Here is a 19056-nt window from a genome sequence, read left to right as displayed (position 1 = left end):
TCTTCGGTCCGTAGTCACCATAAATTTCTTGAAATAAGCCATTTTCCTATGTGAAGCACTTATTATTTGAAACAAAAACTTCTCAGAAATACTTTATTTCATTCATTTTATTGTCAGTTACCTTATTTCATACCCTTGGGCATCATCAAGCAACATCACATGAAAAAATGTTACGCCAAATGTGTACAGCACGGTTAATAGTCTCTTCACTGCAAGTTACTTTCCGCCTAGCCTCTTAATACCTACAATGATTTTTACTTTTTCTCAAGTCTTGGAATGGCAATGTGTTCAATAGACATACTTGCCTTTGTTGCTACACTGTGAATTCGATCCAGTAAAACTGTACTGGGAATATTAAATGTGGCTAGGAAACAAGGTAGACGACATCGAAGGATTTTCTTAACTCATCTTTTTTATCTGCTTCTTCGCGACTACCTCATAAATGTCACACGGTATTGAACAATGGTGTCTAACTCCTTGCCAGTACTAACGAAAACTTAGGACTAGTTCAGTTTTCTCGTCGCATTCATATGTCTCTTCCCACTACTCGTCCTTCCCCTCCTTTATGGTAACAAAACTGAAGCGACTGTAGGGATACAAATCTTCCAGCGAATCCAAACAATATGAACGTTACTGCATTCACGAAACTAAACTGATCATTTTACGTCGCGGCTTGGGAAGCGTAACATCACTACGTCTTGGTCCACAGAGCTGTGAGGAAAGAACATTTAACAACGGCTGTAACGAGCACACTGGGCAAATAATCAGTCAGCACTACGAAACAGCTCAGTAATACTGCGGAACACCCCTTCTATCCCAGTTAACTGCTTCAGTTCGTAAAGGAACAGGGTCCACAAGTTTCTTCGTGTCTGCAACTTCAAGTTGAAGCCACCCACAGATAGGAAAAAACTTTCAATGGTCAAGATCGAATAATTTAGATAGGAAAAAACTTTCAATGGTCAAGATCGAATAATTTAGTCTCTTTTGTTGACAACCTGTTTCAACAGTTTTAACTGCGATATTTTCAAAGTATCAGCATTATGTTACAGACCAGAAGATGACAGTTAAAACTGTCAAAATCGGTTGTCGACAATAAACACTAATTTATTCGATCTTTACTATTGAAAGTTTTTCCCAAATAAAATATAGATCGCCCCTTATACGTTCCCAGTACGAGAAAATTCAGATCAATAGATCCCTTGAAGCTGACAACGACCGAGACAGCTGCGATGTTTCTACGACCACCCTTCTTACGCTGTGTTACAGGGTAGCGACTGGTACGTCAGCCCTTGATGCTCTGGACAGCCCGTGTTGATGTGCCAACAAACTGTGTGGTCACGGGCACGTCTAAAACTCGACAGCTCCTTTCTGCCGGTCTGTGACGTCTCTCCACTGCCATGCAATCTGCTTGCACATAAACACCACTTGTCAGCCATGACTTCAGTCAGCGGTGGACGGTCACATGACGGTCTGGCACCTGTTATAAACTGTCTACAGCGCTCAAAATCGACAAATGTGGTGACTAGTATGTCACTCTGTCAGCTTATAAATGCAGCACAGCCAAAGTAGGTATGGGCATAAAAAAAATGACGTATTTGAAATGCTGTATGCAGAACGAAAAACGTTGCAAATGGCTCTGAGCACTAGGGGAGTTAACATCTATGGTCATCAGTCAATGTTGCATATAACACATTAAAGTAGGTTAGTGCAACTCTCGAATTAAATACACACATGGCATAGTCAGTGTCTTGCTTTAATACTTTTCGTTAAGCGATTTCCGGAAACCACGTCCGAAATAAATCTCAGCTGCCAGACAAAGACAAATCCTGCATCATACGAACATATATCCGGCTTTACACCCGGCGAACGGTCTACCAGACGGGAGGCCCTAGTCACACGACATTCACATTTATAGAGCGCTCTTCGGCACTGGTCCCTTAATTAGCTAGCATTTAATGAGAATCTCTCGCCAAGCACAAAATCCCAAGCGACTGGGAAATAGCGCATCTGATGGCCATATATAAGTAGGGTAAAACAAAGGACCCGCAACAGCCTTAGAGTGCGTTTGCTACAGATTTTTTAGCATATTCTAAGTAAATGTACAACATTTCCTTGGAGAGTCTTACCTACAGATCAACAAGGAATTAAAAAGAATCGCTCGTGCGAAGCTCAGCACGCCCTTTTCTCGTTCGAGATCCTGCGAGCCAGGGATGAAGGGTAACAGGCAGATTTCACATGCCTAGACTACCTGAAAGCATTTGACACAGTGGCACACTGCAAACTGATAAAAGTTCGAAGAAATCGAATATGTTCTCAAGATACTGTGAGTGGCTTTAAGACTTCTTAAGTAACAGAACCCAATACGTTGTCCTGGAAGGCAAATTTTCAACAGACATTGGTATCGTTAGTAAGGCCCACAGAAGTATGACAGGGTCATCTTGTTATCTGTCTACAATGACGATATGACGCATGTGGAGAATGTTTGCTGATGATGCTGTAGTGTACGGGAAAGGGTCGTAATTGGGTGACTGTAGGTCGATACAATATGACTTAAAAACACTAGTTGGTGTGTGCATGACAGCTTGCTCTAAATATCGAAAAAGTAACTGAATGCACATGAATAGGAGAAACAATCCTTTAATGGTCGATTACGGCATTAGTAGTGAGCTGCTTTGCACAGTCCAGTCATGTCGGTCCAGGTGCCACGTTGCAGAGAGAGATGAACGAACACATAAGGACGGTAGTTCCTTCTCTAGATTGTCGCACAGATGACAAAATGGTAGATATCGAAATAGACGACAGAGGGATAGAAAAAAATTAAAATCGCTCAAAAGAGGAAAGGCCGCTGGACCTGATGGGATACCAGTTCGATTTTACACAGAGTACGCGAAGGAACTTGCCCCCCTTCTTGCAGCGGTGTACCGTAGGTCTCTAGAAGAGCGTAGCGTTCCAAAGGGTTGGAAAAGGGCACAGGTCATCCCCGTTTTCAAGAAGGGACGTCGAATAAATGTGCAGAACTATAGACCTATATCTCTAACGTCGATCAGTTGTAGAAGTTTGGAACACGTATTATGTTCGAGTATAATGACTTTCCTGGAAACTAGAAATCTACTCTGTAGGAATCAGCATGTGTTTCGAAAAAGACGATCGTGTGAAACCCAGCTCGCGCTATTCGTCCACGCGACTCAGAGGGCCACAGACGCGGGTTCCCAGGTAGATACGTGTCTCTTGACTTCCGCAAGGCGTTCGATACAGTTCCCCACAGTCGTTTAATGAACAAAGTAAGAGCATTGGGCTATCAGACCAATTGTGTGATTGGATTGAAGCGTTCCTAGATAACAGAACGCAGCATGTCATTCTCAATGGAGAGAAGTCTTCCGAAGTAAGAGTGATTTCAGGTGTGCCGCAGAGGAGTGTCGTAGGACCGTTGGTATTCACAATATACATAAATGACCTTGTGGGTAACATCGGAAGTTCACTGAGGCTTTTTGCGGATGATGATATAGTATATCGAAAGGTTTTAACAATGGAAAATTGTACTGAAATGCAGGAGGATCTGCAACGAATCGACGCATGGTGCAGGGAATGGCAATTGAATCTCAGTGTAGACAAGTGTAATGTGCTGCGAATATATAGAAAGAAAGATCCTTTATCATTTAGCTACAATATAGCAGGTCAGCAACTGGAAGCAGTTATTTCCATAAATTATCTGGCAGTAGCCATTAGGAGCGATTTAAAACGGAATGATCATATAAACTTGATCGTCGGTAAAGCAGATGCCAGATGGAGGGAAGAATCCTAAGGAAATGCAATCTGAAAACAAAGGAAGTAGGTTGCAGTACACTTAATCGCCCACTGCTTTAATACTGCTCACCGGTGTGGGATCCGGACCAGATACGGTTCATAGAAGAGATAGAGAAGATCGAACGGGGAGCAGCGCGCTTCGTTACAGGATCATTTAGTAATCGCGAAAGCATTAAGGAGATGACAGACAAACTCCAGTGGAAGACTCTGCAGGAGAGACGCTCAGTAGCTAGGTACAGGCTTTTGTTGAAGTTTCGAGAACATACCTTCACCGAAGAGTCAAGCAGTATATTGCTCCCTCCTACATATATCTCGCGAAGAGAGCATGAGGATAAAATCAGAGAGATTAGAGCCCACACAGAGGCACACTGACAGTCTTTCTTTTCCGAACAATACGAGACTGGAATAGAAGGGCGAACCGATAGAGGTACTCAAGGTGCCCTCCGCCGCATACCGTCAGCTGGCTTGCCGAGTATGGATGTAGATGTAGCTAGTAAGGCGAATAGTCGACTTCGGTTTATTGAGAGAAAGTTAGTAAAGTGTAGCTCATCTATAAATAAAACCGTGTACAGAACGCTAGTGCGACCCATTCTTTAGTACTGTTCGAGTGTTTGGGTTCCCATCAGGTTGACTTACGACAGCGAAGCAAATCAGTGGCGTATTGCTAGATTTGACATGCGATTATTACGGAAATGCTACTGTGAACACAAATGGCAATCCCTGGAGGAAAGATGACGTTCCTTTCGTGAAACAATTTTGAGGAAGTTTAGAGAACCGGCACGTGCGGTACGCTGCAGAACGATTGTGCTGTCACCAATGTTTATATCGCTCGAAGACCGCGAAGATAAGGTAATAGAAATGTGGGATCGTGCGAAAGCATACAGACACTTTTTTTCCTGTCTCCATCAGACAACGGCACTTCGTCTTCAGGCCACGAGTGGCGTACCGGGACCATCCGACCGTCACGTCATCCTCAGTGGAGGATGCGGATAGGAGGGACATGGGGTCAGCACACCGCTCTCCCGGTCGTTACGATGGTTTTCGTGACCGAAGCCGCTACTATTCGGTCGAGTAGTTCCTCAATTGGCATCACGAGGCTGCGTGCACCCCGAAAAATGGAAACCGCGCATGGCGGCCAGGGTGGTCACCCATCCAAGTGCCGACCACGCCCGACAGCGCTAAACTTCGGTGATCTCACGGGAACCGGCGTATCCACAGCGGCAAGGCCGTCTCCATCAGACAATGGAGCAGCAAAATGAATGACCAGCAGTAGAATAAGGTGCCCACCGACACGTGCCGCATGGTGGCTAGCGAGGTATGTATGGAGATGCAGAACGCCAGTCCAGCTTCTCGAGCAAAGCGCGACCTCGCTAGGTAGCAGTTACTGGAGGAGGAAGCGGCAGTTCTGGGAGGAGGTGCGGAGAGGCGCCGTGGGGAGGCGTGGCCAGCGGCCCGCTCAGGTGCCGGCGCAACCTACCACACCAGAAGACCTCCGAGGGCAGCGCGCCGCTTCCTCCTAGCTTCGGCGAGCAGCGTTGCGCAACACGTCCGCGACGACTCTCGAGCCGTCGGCGCACGGGTCGTACAGTCGAACGTCAACGTTGAGCGCGAGTCCTTCGACGTCATAGTGTGAAGAGAGGCACATCGGGGTGTCTTTCCGGACGTTTAGAGAAGGAGTACTCAACCTTTTCAGGCTTGATATCTACTACAATAAATTTAATCCATTTAGAGATCTACTGACAAAAATTCATAAGGTTTCAGCAAAAAACAGCACCGTAGCGAAAATTAACCACTTTAATTACACAAACTACAAACAGTTCTATGTCTACTACTCAGTTTCAAGATACACTACTGCCCATCAAAAATTGCTACACCATGAAGAAATGCAGACCATAAACGGGTATTCATTGGACAAATATATTACACTACAACTGATATGCGATTACATTTTCAAGCAATTTGGGTGCACAGATCCTGCTGAGAAATCAGTACGCAGAAAAACCACCTCTGGCCGTAATAACGGCCCTGATACGCCTGGGCATTGAATCAAACAGAGCATGGATGGCGTGTACAGATACAGCTGCCCATGCAGCTTCAACACGATACCACAGTTCATCAAGAGTAGTGACTGGCGTATTGTGACGAGCCAGTTGCACGGTCACCACTGACCAGACGTTTTCAATTGGTGATAGATCTGGAGAATGTGCTGGCCAGGGCAGCAGTCGGGCATTTTCTGTATCCAGAAATGCCCGTAGAGGACCAGCAACATGAGGTCGTGCATTATCCTGCTGAAATGTAGGGCTTCGCAGGGATCGAATGACGGGTAGAGCCGCGGGTCGTAACACATCTGAAATGTAACGTCCACTGTTCAAAGTGCCGTCAGTGCGAACAAGAGGTGACCGAGACGTGTAACCAATGGCACCCCATACCATCACGCCGGGTGATACACCAGTATGGCGATGACGAATACACGCTTCCAACGTGCGTTCACCACGATGTCGCCAAACACGGATGCGACCATCATGATGCTGTAAACAGAACCTGGATTCATCCGAAAAAATGACGTTTTGCCATTCGTGCACCCAGGTTCGTCGATGAGTACACCATCGCAGGCGCTCCTGTCTGTGATGCAGCGTCGAGGGTAACCGCAGCCATGGTCTCCGAGCTGATAGTCCATGCTGCTGCAAACGTCGTCGAACTGTTCGTGTAGATGGTTGTTGTCTTGCAAACTTCTCCATCTGTTGACTCAAGGATCGAGACCTGGCTGCACGATCCGTTACAGCCATGCGGATAAGATGCCTGTCATCTCGACTGCTAGTGATACGAGGCCGTTGGGATCCAGCACGGCGTTCCGTATTACCCTCCTGAACCCACCGATTCTATATTCTACTAACAGTTGTTGGATCTCGACCAACGCGAGGAGCAATGTCGCGATACGATAAACCGCAATCGCGATAGGCTACAATCCGACCTTTATTCAAAGTCGGAAACGTGATGGTACGCATTTCTCCTCCTTACAGGAGGCATTACAACAACGTTTCACCAGGCAACGCCGGTCAACTGCTGTTTGTGTATGAGAAATCGGTTGGAAACTTTCCTCGTGTCAGCACGTTGTAGGCGTCGCGACCGGTGCCAACCTTGTGTGAATGCTCTGAAAAGCTAATTATTTGCATATCACAGCATCTTCTTCCTGTCGGTTAAATTTCGCATCTGTAGCACGTCATCTTCGTGGTGTAGCAATTTTAATGGCCAGTAGTGTATTATTCATCTGAAAAAAATTGAAATATACACCGTCATAAATGTTGAAAAAGGCTTGGTGACAAACTTTGCTTTTCTGTTGCTGTAGTGTGTATTGTTACGCCATTTTGATCGCATTTTTTTTCCAAAATGTGTGATGCGATTATTTGACATATCAGTACAAACAGCAAGCTGTTTCGATAACAAGAGCTATTTAAATTGTTTAGACTTTCGTGGCCGCTTGCTGACAAACTGCCTGCTGGCTGCTATCTCGGGATCTTCGACCGACGTTCGTTTGATGATTTTTCTGACCTTTTGCCAGAGCAGGTGGCTGGCCTTGGCAAAGCTTCACTCTCCATTGCTGATGCAGTACTCCATCAGCAGCAATGAAGGGTGAAGCTTTCACAATGCCACCCACTCGTGCTGGTGAAACGACAAAAAAATAAACGAATGGCAGGCGAAGAAACCGAGACAGCAGCCAAAAAGTATTTTTCAAAACGAGGTATTTAACTGATCACTACGGCGTTATGCACATTGTCATTTTGTGGAGGCTCGAAAACAGAGGTTTCTGTTGCGCACTGGAGGCACAGCTTGTCACTCCCACTCGTCGCCACCCCCCCCCCCCCCACCCCCTCCTCCTGCATTTCCAGTACAGCACCAGCACGCCGCAGTAAACCCTGAGCGTTGGCCGCTCACCTAACCTCCGCTGAAAACTTGGAATGTTACAATTAGCCATGCAGGAAGAAATACTTGTTTGATGTGGGTGTTAAAGGTGGTGAAATGTAGGGGGAGACGAGAGAGGCAGAGACACTGTTGTCCGATTTACCACCACCACCACCACCACCACCACCACCACCTACAAATACCATTCGAAACACTCACTGTCAACAAATTGGTATTTTACAAGAACAGCTTATTGGAACTGATTTCGAAAGATCGGCTCATAAATCCAAGGCGATCGACCTAGTCGATCGCGATCGAGCACCCCTGGTGTAACGCAATATCGAGCGTGTCATATTCTGAACGTGTGTTTGAACGTATACCAATGAGATGAAAGCGCCTTTTACGTCATATGCGCGTCATATCTTCAGTACAGAGAGTAGAAACACGGTATTAGCTTTTAGATGAAGCAGACATTTGGTGGATTTTAGAAATTACGTTCTATGAATATATACCGTTTCGAAGTACCAGCAAATTTATTTCTCTAAAATCCGCCATTACTGTTCAGAGTTATAAAATGTCGGGAAACGTGATATAGCTCGAAAATAATTTTCGAATTGTATCTAGGATGTTATTTAAGTACGTCGTTTCATGGCAAAGGTACATTGAAGATCCCTTAGAAACATTTTTCTTGCTAAGATTTGTTGTAATTAAATGTCAGTTAATAACACATCTGCCAGTAAAGCCTTCAGAAAATAGCAACATACAAGAGAATGTCGCATATTACCAAGTTTAGTGTAGCGTAAAGTGTAGAGTTAACAAAGAGAGGTGTGATGTGTTACAGGTTTGCGTCTCACTACAGCAAAAGTTTTTTTACTCACCTTCGCGTTTTCCGCTAGGTCCTAGACTTTCTTATTAATTTAAAGCAAGTATATTCTACAATATTCGATGTTGTGTAAATGTAAGTGCGCTTTCTCTCAAGAATGTGTGTGTTCGTTTGGCTTAACGTACAAGAAAACTTGCACCGATATATTTTGTACTTCCTTGTTTAGTCTTATTTCACACGTTTTAAAGATTCTGATACTGAGTAGAAACAGGGATCAAATAAGAATGACATTGAGGTTTTAGCGAGAATGACAAACATTATTTCAGGTTATGTAGAAGGTTATCAAAATTTGTATCGCACTATTTGAAATGGAAATTTTGTAAGCTCGTGTCCCTACCTACTGTATATGGATATGTCCTTTTTGCCTTTTAACATGTTCATGAATATTGAGGCCAGGGGAGGAAATCGGCTTTTTAAAAAGCTGCCGTACGAATTCGTAAATTTCGTAAATACTATGTCCAGGCACGCATACCGTATGCACAAGCCGCATCGTTCCTGAGCGTTCAGCATCATGATGAACTCGGCATGCTCATCGCTGATGTTCGAATGCACGGTCCGTGTGCCAACGGCTTAAATTATCATGTTCCTCGTCCCTTCTCCTCCTGCTTCTTGCCGTGTGGCCATACAGCCAGCTCACAATACCAACATATTCACTCTTCTCATAATAGACAACAATCAAGAGGACAGTTGAGTAGTATTTGGACTGGCAGTGAAAAATATGTTTGTTACAGTTCGAATATTAGAACAATTATCCCTGTCAATCACTTATTTTCATCAATGACTTATGTCCAGAGCTTACACACGCATGTTCGCGAGGGGGGAGGGGTCAGTAGTTTAAACCATTATTTCTTTTCGTGGATGTTCCCAGTACTCTATGAAATACTCATGTAAACCATTAATATACCTCAAAATGAGGGTGTTAGCCCTTGAAATGCATCGTGGAAAAAAGAGGGTAATAAAAGTGATTGACGCAAGTAACTCTTTTAATTGATCTTTTATGTCACAGACAGACGCAGTATCAAAATCACAGGTCAACATAGACAAAAAGTTTACATTAAAAAATCTTTATGTAGTCCACTTATAAGTGCATGTTGTATGCCCTGAATTGCAATTCCGTTAGGTCTGTGAAACCATCTCGTATACTGCGATTGGTTTTTCTGTGAACGTAAAAACGTTTTTCCAACAAAGATTTACTTATCTGCAGCAACAAGTTGAAGTTACAGAGCGGCAAGTCTAGTAAATAGTGTGAATAGTTTAATAAAATGTGCTCAATAAGGTCAATTGTTCCAGTGCCGGCAACATCCCATTGTTAACTCGCTCAGGTGAGATGGACAGGAAGGAACCAGGAAAGAAGCAGACGAAGAAGTGTACGCAATATTTGAAAGTAATAAATTCAGTCGTAGTAGAAGGGAGAAACTGGTTATGTTAATGAGTGAATAGAAAGGGGGGGTGGGGGAGAGGGGGAGTTTTCATAGCCACAGCTGCAAATCTGTAGAGCTTACCCACTTGTATAACGCGTGGTCTGCTGCTGTGCAACCTTACTTGGGCACCGGAGACTTTGGCTTCGCAAGAGATTTACTTTCTTACGACTTCACAGCCACATCATTCTCTCTCTCTCTCTCTCTCTCTCTCTCTCTCTCTCTCTCTCTCTCTCTCTCTCTGTGTGTGTGTGTGTGTGTGTGTGTGTGTGTGTGTGTGTGTGTGTGTGTGTGTGTGCACACACACACACAGAGACAGACAGACAGACAGACAGAGAGAGAGAGAGAGAGAGAGAAAAAAATCGTGCTGTGATGTTATGCATGTTAAGAAAATCAAGTCCTGAAAGGACTGACAATGTCACTTGATCATGTTACATACTTCCATCTTCAGTGAATTTATTACGTTATTATCCTTTACTATCGTAAAATATTCACATTAACAATGTCGGCACGTTCACAAAATGTTTCGTCCAAACAAAGGTAATTAGTTATGAACACATGAATATTGATGGACAAAATTTTACCAAAATGCAGGTACATTTCACTGGACAAAGTAACGAACTGTATAATAAAACGTACTTACATTTTACTTTATACCACATTTGTCGAAGGCAAAAAACAAGTGAATACTTTATCATACAAAGCGATTCTAACAAAATATTTGTTACTGAAAACGTCAGCTGACGTTAAGGCACATTACCTTCGTTTCTATTCTACACTTGCCGTGCAGTACGAAAGTACTGGGCTCTGCTGGTCCAAAACTCTTCATGCTAATCACATATTCGAAATGACACTCCGTACTCCGCACCCTTTGTCATCATTTGGCCTTTTAGTAGAGTCGAACGCCCAGCAAACAAATAGCTGAATGCAATCTACCTGTTCGTTCGCATATACCACTTGAAATAATAATAATAATAATAATAATAATAATAATAATTATAGTTTCAAGTGACGGTGCTCACTTGTTATAGGGTGCTGCAACAAACGGACGCGTCAGTGCTTGCAGCTTGACATGACACAGTTGACGAGAGAGGAATATAAATACCTCCGAATAACAGAAGAATCTTCTTTATTTACAGTGCATCGATAAGAACACTTTGATTTGATGGTGCGCTGTATAAGCCATAGATAATGAAAGAGGCATCGGAAGCGTGTGGTAACCTGTATTTGCTGCAGCAAAGAGCGTTTTCCGCATCGCTGAAGTGGTATACCTCGGTATGTACATTTTAGCTGCAAATTTGGACACAGAAGATGGTTGTTCGGTGAATTAATTTCTGACGTCGTAAAACAGTTGTTAAGTTAACGTAAGTTTTTTTTTTGTAGGTTGATTCGTATCGTCTTGCAAACTTTCGCTGGATAGATAAAACGGGCGTTTCCTCCCAGTCTGCAGTGGCTTTTCTAAGAGTCTAACTGGAAATTTGTTATCCATCAAGTAACATCACATTGTGACATGACGCGGCTCCACACAAAGAAAAATTGTATGCTAGCAGATACAGCTTGTCTGAATTTGTCTTTTTATACATAAGCAATCATTTTCCAACAATATGTAGGAGTTATCGTACCATCAACGGTATGGCGCTTCATGAACTTTAATAAATCTAAGGCCTGACTAAGTAGAAAAATATGTACTATATTTTATATTTTTAGTAAGTCAAATGTGGTTTACATTCAGTGGAAAGGAATTAGAAAAAGTATAACTCGTGACCGAATGAATCATATGATCGTGATAGCTGCCACACACAAAAAACGTTTTCATGAATCCGTTATCTTCAACAGCAGCCGATAGAGGTTACGCAAAGATGAAGTGGCGGATGCGCATTGGAGAGGTTCGTGGTTCAAATTCCCATCATGTTGCTCACATTTAGGTTTCATGCTTCCCCTAAATAGCTTTAGGCTTATCTCAGGGCAGTTCCTTTAAAAATGACACGAAAGATTTCCTTCATTAATCCGACCGGTTGTGAGTGTAATGACCAACTCGTCAACCGACTTCAAACCAAATCATCTTTCCTTCCTGTAACGGCTGTGTGTTGGCCATCGTGCGTTTTGGGATCGAAGTCTTATCCTAATCGCCGTAACAAAGGTGGAATGCACCGACAGAATGAGATAAGTGGCCGCAATATAACTAGGCTACTTACGCGGGCAGTAAATCCAGTCTAATTCTTCGGTGGCGCGATCCTTGTGTGCTCTGCGACTAGAATAATTATTTTAGTCTTCAAGTTGCATTTAATTAGGTGGTAACCATTAATCTCGGCAACTAATTATATATAACTATCATTAACTAACCTAAAAATTGGGATCTCGTCCTACAGCATTCTAATTTTATCGGCTACTTATGAGCAGATTTGTTAAGAGTTAATATTTTCTGCTCCCAAAATACAATTGCCTGTTGAAGATAGTTATTTACTTTTCCTTGTCGCTTTACACTGTCTGCTGTACCGCTACGCGCAGCGGCTGGTTACGGTGAAAATGAGAAAATTGGAAAATATTTAATTTCGTCCGTCTCAGCTTCGATATACAATTTTTGCTGCAGTGGTTACCGGTTTCGGGCCGACACGCTCATTTTCAAACCACAAATCTTGTTATCAACCGTAATTAGCCATATAATATGGTGCCAAAAGGCAGGAATAGATTATCTACAGAAAGTTAAGACGTAGGCAACAAGTACTCTCATTCATACAGGCTCATATCAATGGAACTACTTGTCCACAGTTTAACTTTCTGTACAGAAGCTATTCATGCCTTTTGAAAACCACCGCAGCAAAAACTTTATACCGATGCAACTGATACGAACGAAATAAAAAAATATCACATTTCTTCAATACTGAACAGTTGTAAACCTACCATTCCGTGGCACCAAACGCTGAATCAACAACTGTGATAATGAACAAAATAAACGCTTATTTCCGGTTAATTAAGAAATATGATAGTCTTTGAATGTCAAGTGTGGTCAACGAAGGCGACGCCAATAGCATGCTCACAACAATAATATGGACGGTTAGAAATATTTCCGGGGAAACAAAAATTACATTCATTACAATAACCATGTAATCACCTACAGCAGAGGACCCTACGACGCACTCACTGACATGCCCGAAAATTAACTTATTCGAGATAAGGCAGGGCCTAAATACCAGGGCTTCACACAGAAACTACTAATTACCTTCATCTATGGAAACCGATATTGCAAGAGTCTCTTGGACGAAGTGGCACAGAGAGAAGACACTAGGCTCTTTCTTTCCCGGAAGATGGCTGTTCAAATTACCTTCTGGCCATTATGATTGAGGTATTCCGCGATTTCCCATTTCCCTAAACCGCTTATTGCGAATGCTGGGATGGTTCCTTTGGAAGGACACGGCCGTTTTCCTTCCCTTTCCTTCTCCACTCTGAGCTTGGGGTCTCTCTCTCTCTCTCTCTCTCTCTCTCTCTCTCTCGTGACCTCGTCGGCGATGTATATTGCACCCTCATCTTCCTCTCCCTCTGTGCCTGATATGCCGTTAGACAATTGCATGTGACAAAAAACAGATGATAAATTCACAACACTGTAATAAGAGAACATTTCTAATCAATTTCCGTACAATTCTTATGGCTTCATTCATTCTACGACGCAGAAAACTTTTATGAAGGTTGAATCCCACCGCGAAAGCATACAAACTTACATTACTGATCAATATTGCAATCAAAGGAACAGCACGATTGTTCAGCGCGCATCCGTGGTACTGTGAGTCCACTAATCGCTGCAGCGCGCAAAAGAGGATGTTTGTCACGTATAAGTGATCTTTAGTTACTATCACGGATTGAGCACGAAAAGTATTATTATTATTATTATTATTATTCCCTGATGAATGTCTGCTGTTTGAATCAGGGCAACACCCACCGAAGCAATACATCAGCATCTGCACGATATTCATACATCTCCCTCTAATAACCAGTTTTTGGAGTTCTCTCGGTCAATTTTGGAACAGTTTATTTCAATGTTTCATTGAGCTTCTGCCGGTACAGAATTTTTCCTGCATTTCTATGGGGCAATTCCACGTATCAAACACACCTGTAACGAACTATATTACCTTCATCGCGTACGTTCGTATACCCTGACAGTAGTAGGCACGCAATCCACAAACCAGAGCATTTACCCGAATTCTAAACCCCCCGCAAGTAGTACAGCACGGGCCAATAAGCATCAGACCTCACCTAGAACAATATAAATTCTTTATCACAATTAGTTATTATGTCAGTGCAAAGACAGATTAATTTGCATTTCACCTGCAAGGAAAGTACAGCTGGAACGATGCGAATTATAGGCCAATACATAAACATTCTGTCTGGACGACAAGTTGAAGGTACCTTTGACTATATGGTTTTCAGCAAACAGCTGTCAGTCACTAAACTGATGAAAAATGAATCATTTCATTGGGTTTTTGCCGTTCCTGCTTCGTATAGTCATTTCATGTTCAGAAGCCTGCAGTTCATTTACGACAGTCGGTGTTGATCGATTGTTACATTGCAACATATTTTTTAAAATTAAAAAAGGATTATAACATGTTTTTAGTGAAAATGCCTTGACGTCACTAAATATTATGAAAAAGTTAACTGGTTACCACTGATAATCGGTCATCATCGTAACTCCATGCAATTTTTTGCAGTTTGTATTTTGTGACTGATGTGAGTTGTACACACCAATGACTGTGACACACTTTTGTTGTAACACACCGGGTGGAGTTTCGATAACGACTGCCTTAGCATTCAAAACCGATCAAATGTATCAGAGTTTGTTTAACTACATATTTCAATAACAATGCCAAGATTCATTGACGACGGGATGTGAAGAAATTGAGTTAATTGTTATTTGTGTTTACTCTGGTGTTTTCGCGTCGTGTTATAGCAATTATTTTTGTATTTATTTCCAGCTTTTATCATTAAAATGCTTTTGGCAATTAAAAGCTAGGCAGGCTGTTCGAAACCGGTAACGACAACATATAATGAAACAATTTATGTATTTAGTCGATGGTAACTATTTCACGTTATATATCTACTACATTACAACCTCTGCCACAGATATTGAAAACTCAGTATCTGAACACAGTCTGTAAATTAGTTTGAGTAATACCTTGCATCCCATGTAATGTAATATGAAGATACTTACCTGTGTTACAACGTATGAGCCCTTCCAGCTGAAGAGCGGCTTGTGGAACATTGAAAACTGCAGCCGAAGTTTCCCCATGTCATCCGCAACGCGAAAGCTGTCAGCCAAAGTTGTGACCCAGTTCACGACGTCTTCATTGGCGTACGTGATTAATCCTTGGCCAAACTGATGCTTGCCGTCCAGGACGAAGTTCAAGATTCCTCGAACGGAGTTCTCCGTCAACAGAGTCTCTTCGTCGAGATGCACAACCCAGTCGTTGTCGGCGAGTATGTTCACTCCGTCCTCGAGGCAGTACTGTAGTGCGCGGGCCTTGAACAGGGCGCCGCTCTTCGGACGGTAGGTCGCGGGCACCACTACTTCGCGCACCCGCCTGTGGTTTGCTAGCCCGACCACTTTGTCGGTCACCACTTCTATGAGGAAATTTTCGAGACCGGCCTCCGTGCAGCATGTCATATTGCGAGCCACATTGTTGCGGACGAGTTGCGGATAGTCACCTCGTGTAACGACTCGTATGCAGATGAACGGCGCCAGCAGTGGCGAACCCTTCAGCGGCACTTTGTCGGGGAATGCATTGTACAGGGTGAGACCGGCGAAGTTGAATAGCACCTGTGGCAGTGGCAAGAAAGTTAGCAGGCGTATGAGGTATAGTGAGAATGCCCCAAAGTACCCGTAGCGTTCCCAGGGATCAAAATCTTGTTGCTTGTCACTTCCTAATCTTATACCACCAGTGCAAATTTCGAAGACAGCTATTACTGTAAGCAGTAGGCAGCAATGCAGGATGTGTTTAGTTCTGCTGCTAAGCATGACTGTTTAGTTCCTGTTGATTCTGATATCTGTAATGAGAAAACATTAAGAATGTGTTAAAATAATTAGCGAAACGTTTAACCACGAAAAAAATTCAAATGAACAAGTGGTATAAAGTGGTTTAGTATTCTACTCTATACACAATACCCTCCACAACAAATTAAAAACTGCGACGTTAACAACAATGTCGGGCAACGCTGTTGTTCTCACCATGTTTATGGCACTACTATTAAATTTACGATGTAAAAAATTACTCACTCAAGTGTACCAGTCTTTCGAACTTTTGGGTCCTACAAAAGTTTCAAACGCTTGCTCTCGAATGCAAGACTACACTATATAAACATATAAAAACTAAGAACGTTAGCGCAATGAACACTGCCTCTCGCTTCCCGACGTCTAACAAAATGTCTTTTGGTACAGGGAGAAGCTCGCAGCATCCGAGAGCTACATTTCTCTGCCGTCACGTTTCTCGTTAGTCAGTTCTGTTCCCGATAGCATAATGGATTCATAAATACTCCATTGCATTATGCATTTACAATACATGTGTGTAACTAATGTCCTACACCAACGCCTGTAAAGTAGTTGCTTCTTAGAGGGAACATTTTCTCCGCGATCATAATTTTCACATTATTTATATAGTCATCAGCCGCTCTAATAGTGCCTTGTGTAAACTTGCCACAACAGTACATAATCGATCAGCATACTATGTTTACAAATATTTGAATAGAATCAACAGTAGTAACCCACCGGCACTACGAATGTATGCTACAAAAAACTTGGCGACTGAACTCCAGCACCTGAGTAATGGATGGCTTAGCACACTGGATTCTGTTTCTCACCTGAGACAAATGATACACTGGGTAGGCACAAACTTCCACACAAACACTGTACATGCACACACTCACTACACCTCACACTACTGTCTACTCTTATAACCCCACTGCAACCGCCCACCCGGCAAGTGCACCTGCACTCGCCGTTTCGATTTTCTGACGCTTTCAGTTGCCTTGCCTTCAACACTCCAGTAGTGGGGAATGCACAGCCTTCTGTATGAGTCGTGTCGCTCACTGATAAGTTTTCGAAACGAAACTACAGATACATCTTGTTTTCCTTTCACATAATCAGTTAAAATGAGGAAAGAATTTCACATTCCGGTTTATCCAATAAATTTAACCATATTTTAGGAAATAGTCATTTATTACATAAAACTAAAGATAAGGATGTGAAATATTATTTATATACTTTTCCGAAATAAATCTTTCAGAAATTCTCATGTACATAGATTAATTAAATATATGGGTGGGAGAACAAAACGATAAACGCATACTGCATTTTTAAAGCCAATCAAAGAATGTTTGTAAATGACTTTGAACAACAGAAAAACTAACTCTGGCGTCGTGACAACATTGAGCATTGCATTGATATCTATGACTAACGAGGATTAGACAATCGGCTGTTAATGTGGAGGTGTTTGGTGTCAATAGGTTCCCAAAATCTGTTAGAATAAGTGAATTGAAAGTTAATATGTTTCCTCGTCTGATCCAACGTCATGCTTTTGTCAGGGATATTATCTATGGAATATGAATTAAGCAACTAGTGAACAATGCGAACCAAATGTATATTATTTGAAGTGTTACAGACGATAGATGTAAAAATTATCTAAATGAATTGTGCTGTCATATGTTACGTCTGGAATGTTTTTATTTGTTTCAGTTGTAGATGCCTGTCATATGTTTTTTGAATTAATACCGGTATGTCGTTTTTATTTTTGTGCTTAACCGCACCTGTGCGGTGGTGGCTATGTAGTTTTGGGGAGGGGTTCATGTTTTTGCACAGCGCCCCTATATATGTATTATTATTGTTATTATTTTGCTCACGTTTAGGCCCTACCGAACTACGTGATGTATAAGCAGTTTTTTTGTGTGTGTCCATAGTACTACCATTCATCAAGAATAGGCTCATTTATGCTCTTCAGAACAACCTGTTCTTCGGTTTTTCTGCCAGGCCAGTTGTCAAATTGGTATGTGTGGCGTATCAGGTCGTGTTGTTCGTGCTTCCTTGAGGTTTTGTTTAGCTGGACTGAATCATTTTTAGGTTTACCTTGGTTTTATTAGATTTCAACTCTTAACGACTCTTGATTTCCTATTTATTACGATGTTTGTTTCGTTTGCAAAGAAAACAAACGTGACTTCTGGTACTGTTGCTGGTGAAAGGTCATTGATATCTATATTAATGCAAAGAAAGGGACCTTTAAGATGGAACGGTGTGGGATGCGATATGTAATTAGTTCCATTTGGATGATGCCTGAAAGCTTAATACATGTCCTTTCTAATGACACCTTTTGTTTCTGTCAGAGATATAGGACTTGAACCATTTTGCAGCTTTTCCTGTTCCATAAAAATATTCTGATTTACTCAGAAGGATTCAGTGATTTACAAATGCCTTTGACAGATAACAAAATATAACACTAGCCTGTAATTTAACGACTAATAACAGTACATTCTCACTTCATGAGCCGGCCGGTTCTAGGCGCTTCAGTCTGTAAGCGCGTGACCGCTACGGTCACAGGTTCAAATCCTGCCTCAGGCATGGATGTGTGTGATGTCCTTAGGTTAGTTAGGTTTAAGTAGTTCTAAGTTCTAGGGGACTGATGACCTCAGCTGTTAAGTCCCATAGTGCTCAGAGCCATTTGAGCCATCACTTTGTGTAGATAGCCTTCTCAATAACAGAACATTTTAGAAATCCAAATTGTGACATTGACACTATGTTGTCAGATGGTTTTCTAAAATTTTAGAGAATGCTGGCAAAAGTGAAATTTGATGGAAAGTTCACAGCATTTTTTTAAATCTCCTTTCTTAATCGAAGGCCTAGCTTCAGCGTATTTCAACCATTAACTCAAAAGCACACTATTTAATTAATTTTGTTGATATTTTATCATAACCACTAGAACTTTTTTGTATTTTAAAGTTTGTGTGGTGGACATTACTTCTACTGGTGTAGTGAGTACCATATTCTTGTTCGTGAAGTTGTTTATGATGACTCTGAGG

The 19056-nt window shown here is 42.3% G+C and overlaps 1 protein-coding gene across 1 annotated transcript in view; it reads right to left on the bottom strand.

The window, feature by feature from the left end:
• Window positions 1-17019, bottom strand: part of LOC126198631 (beta-1,4-mannosyltransferase egh) — a 305720-nt gene extending 288701 nt beyond the window's left edge. The window contains exons 1-2 of the mRNA XM_049935093.1: window positions 16849-17019; window positions 15206-16038 (exon numbers count right to left, since the gene is read on the bottom strand). Coding sequence (XP_049791050.1) covers window positions 15206-16009 — 804 coding nt within the window. The 5' untranslated portion in view covers window positions 16010-16038; window positions 16849-17019. The remainder of the gene's footprint in view (window positions 1-15205; window positions 16039-16848) is intronic.
• Between the last annotated feature and the right edge of the window lie 2037 nt (window positions 17020-19056).

The sequence above is a fragment of the Schistocerca nitens genome, chromosome 8 (genome assembly GCF_023898315.1).
Source record: "Schistocerca nitens isolate TAMUIC-IGC-003100 chromosome 8, iqSchNite1.1, whole genome shotgun sequence".
NCBI classification, from domain to species: Eukaryota; Metazoa; Arthropoda; class Insecta; order Orthoptera; family Acrididae; genus Schistocerca; species Schistocerca nitens.
The sequence above is the reverse complement of the archived record's forward strand: the minus strand, read 5'-3'. Positions and strand labels throughout refer to the sequence as shown.